At 57.3% G+C, this 722-nt stretch overlaps 1 protein-coding gene across 1 annotated transcript in view; it reads left to right on the forward strand.

The window, feature by feature from the left end:
- Positions 1 to 388, forward strand: part of EFR3B (EFR3 homolog B (S. cerevisiae)) — a 21,890-nt gene extending 21,502 nt beyond the window's left edge. Inside the window, exon 11 of the mRNA XM_010154501.1 lies at positions 266 to 388. Coding sequence (XP_010152803.1) covers positions 266 to 381 — 116 coding nt within the window. The 3' untranslated portion in view covers positions 382 to 388. The remainder of the gene's footprint in view (positions 1 to 265) is intronic.
- The last annotated feature ends 334 nt before the right edge of the window (positions 389 to 722 follow it).

Consider the following 722-nt stretch of genomic DNA (forward strand, 5'->3'; position numbering starts at 1 on the left):
CAGAAAAGGAAGAGGTAGAGGCAGGGGTAGGCATTGCTCAGCCTCACCCTGCCTGGGCCTGGCACTGCCCACCCGGGAGGTGTTTTGATGGGTCTTGAATCACCCTGAAGGTAAAGCTGCCAGCGGGTACCAAATCCAGGAGGGCCTTGTCCTATCCTGGAACCTATGTGGGTTCTGGCAGGTGGACAGATTCCATGGCATTGGGTGCTTCTGGGGGGTGGTGGGCTTCACCTCGCACACTACCAGCACGCTCTTATCCCCGCAGGGTCCTTTGCCAGCACGCTGCCCACCTACCAGCAGTCTGAGGTGATGGTTTTCATCATGAACAAGGTGCCACTGCCCTCCTCGCAGCAATCCATCGAGGCCGGCAAAGCTGGGTGAGAACGGATGCCTTCCTCCCTCCTCTTGCTCCTTCCACCCTGCTCTCCCTGCCTCTCTCCTGTGTGCGGTGCTGTAAGTCTTTGAACGCGGGGCTGAAACTCTTCCCACACTGAGGTGGCCTTTGGGGACAGAGGGGGACGTGGGCACGTTATTGGAAAGACTGAGCATTGAAAGCTTCCACCAAAGGGCAAGGGAAGCTGAGCAATGTGTGATCTTTGGTGAAAATGCTTCGGTGTCTGCTGCAAATGTGATGCCCAGGGCCTCTTGAAACACTGGAGCGTCACGGAGGAGGATGTTTGCAGGTGGTGGGGCTGCGGTTGCGTCCCGTTTTGGTTGGAAAA

The sequence above is a fragment of the Eurypyga helias genome, unplaced genomic scaffold, assembly GCF_000690775.1.
Source record: "Eurypyga helias isolate BGI_N326 unplaced genomic scaffold, ASM69077v1 scaffold19316, whole genome shotgun sequence".
NCBI classification, from domain to species: domain Eukaryota; kingdom Metazoa; phylum Chordata; class Aves; order Eurypygiformes; family Eurypygidae; genus Eurypyga; species Eurypyga helias.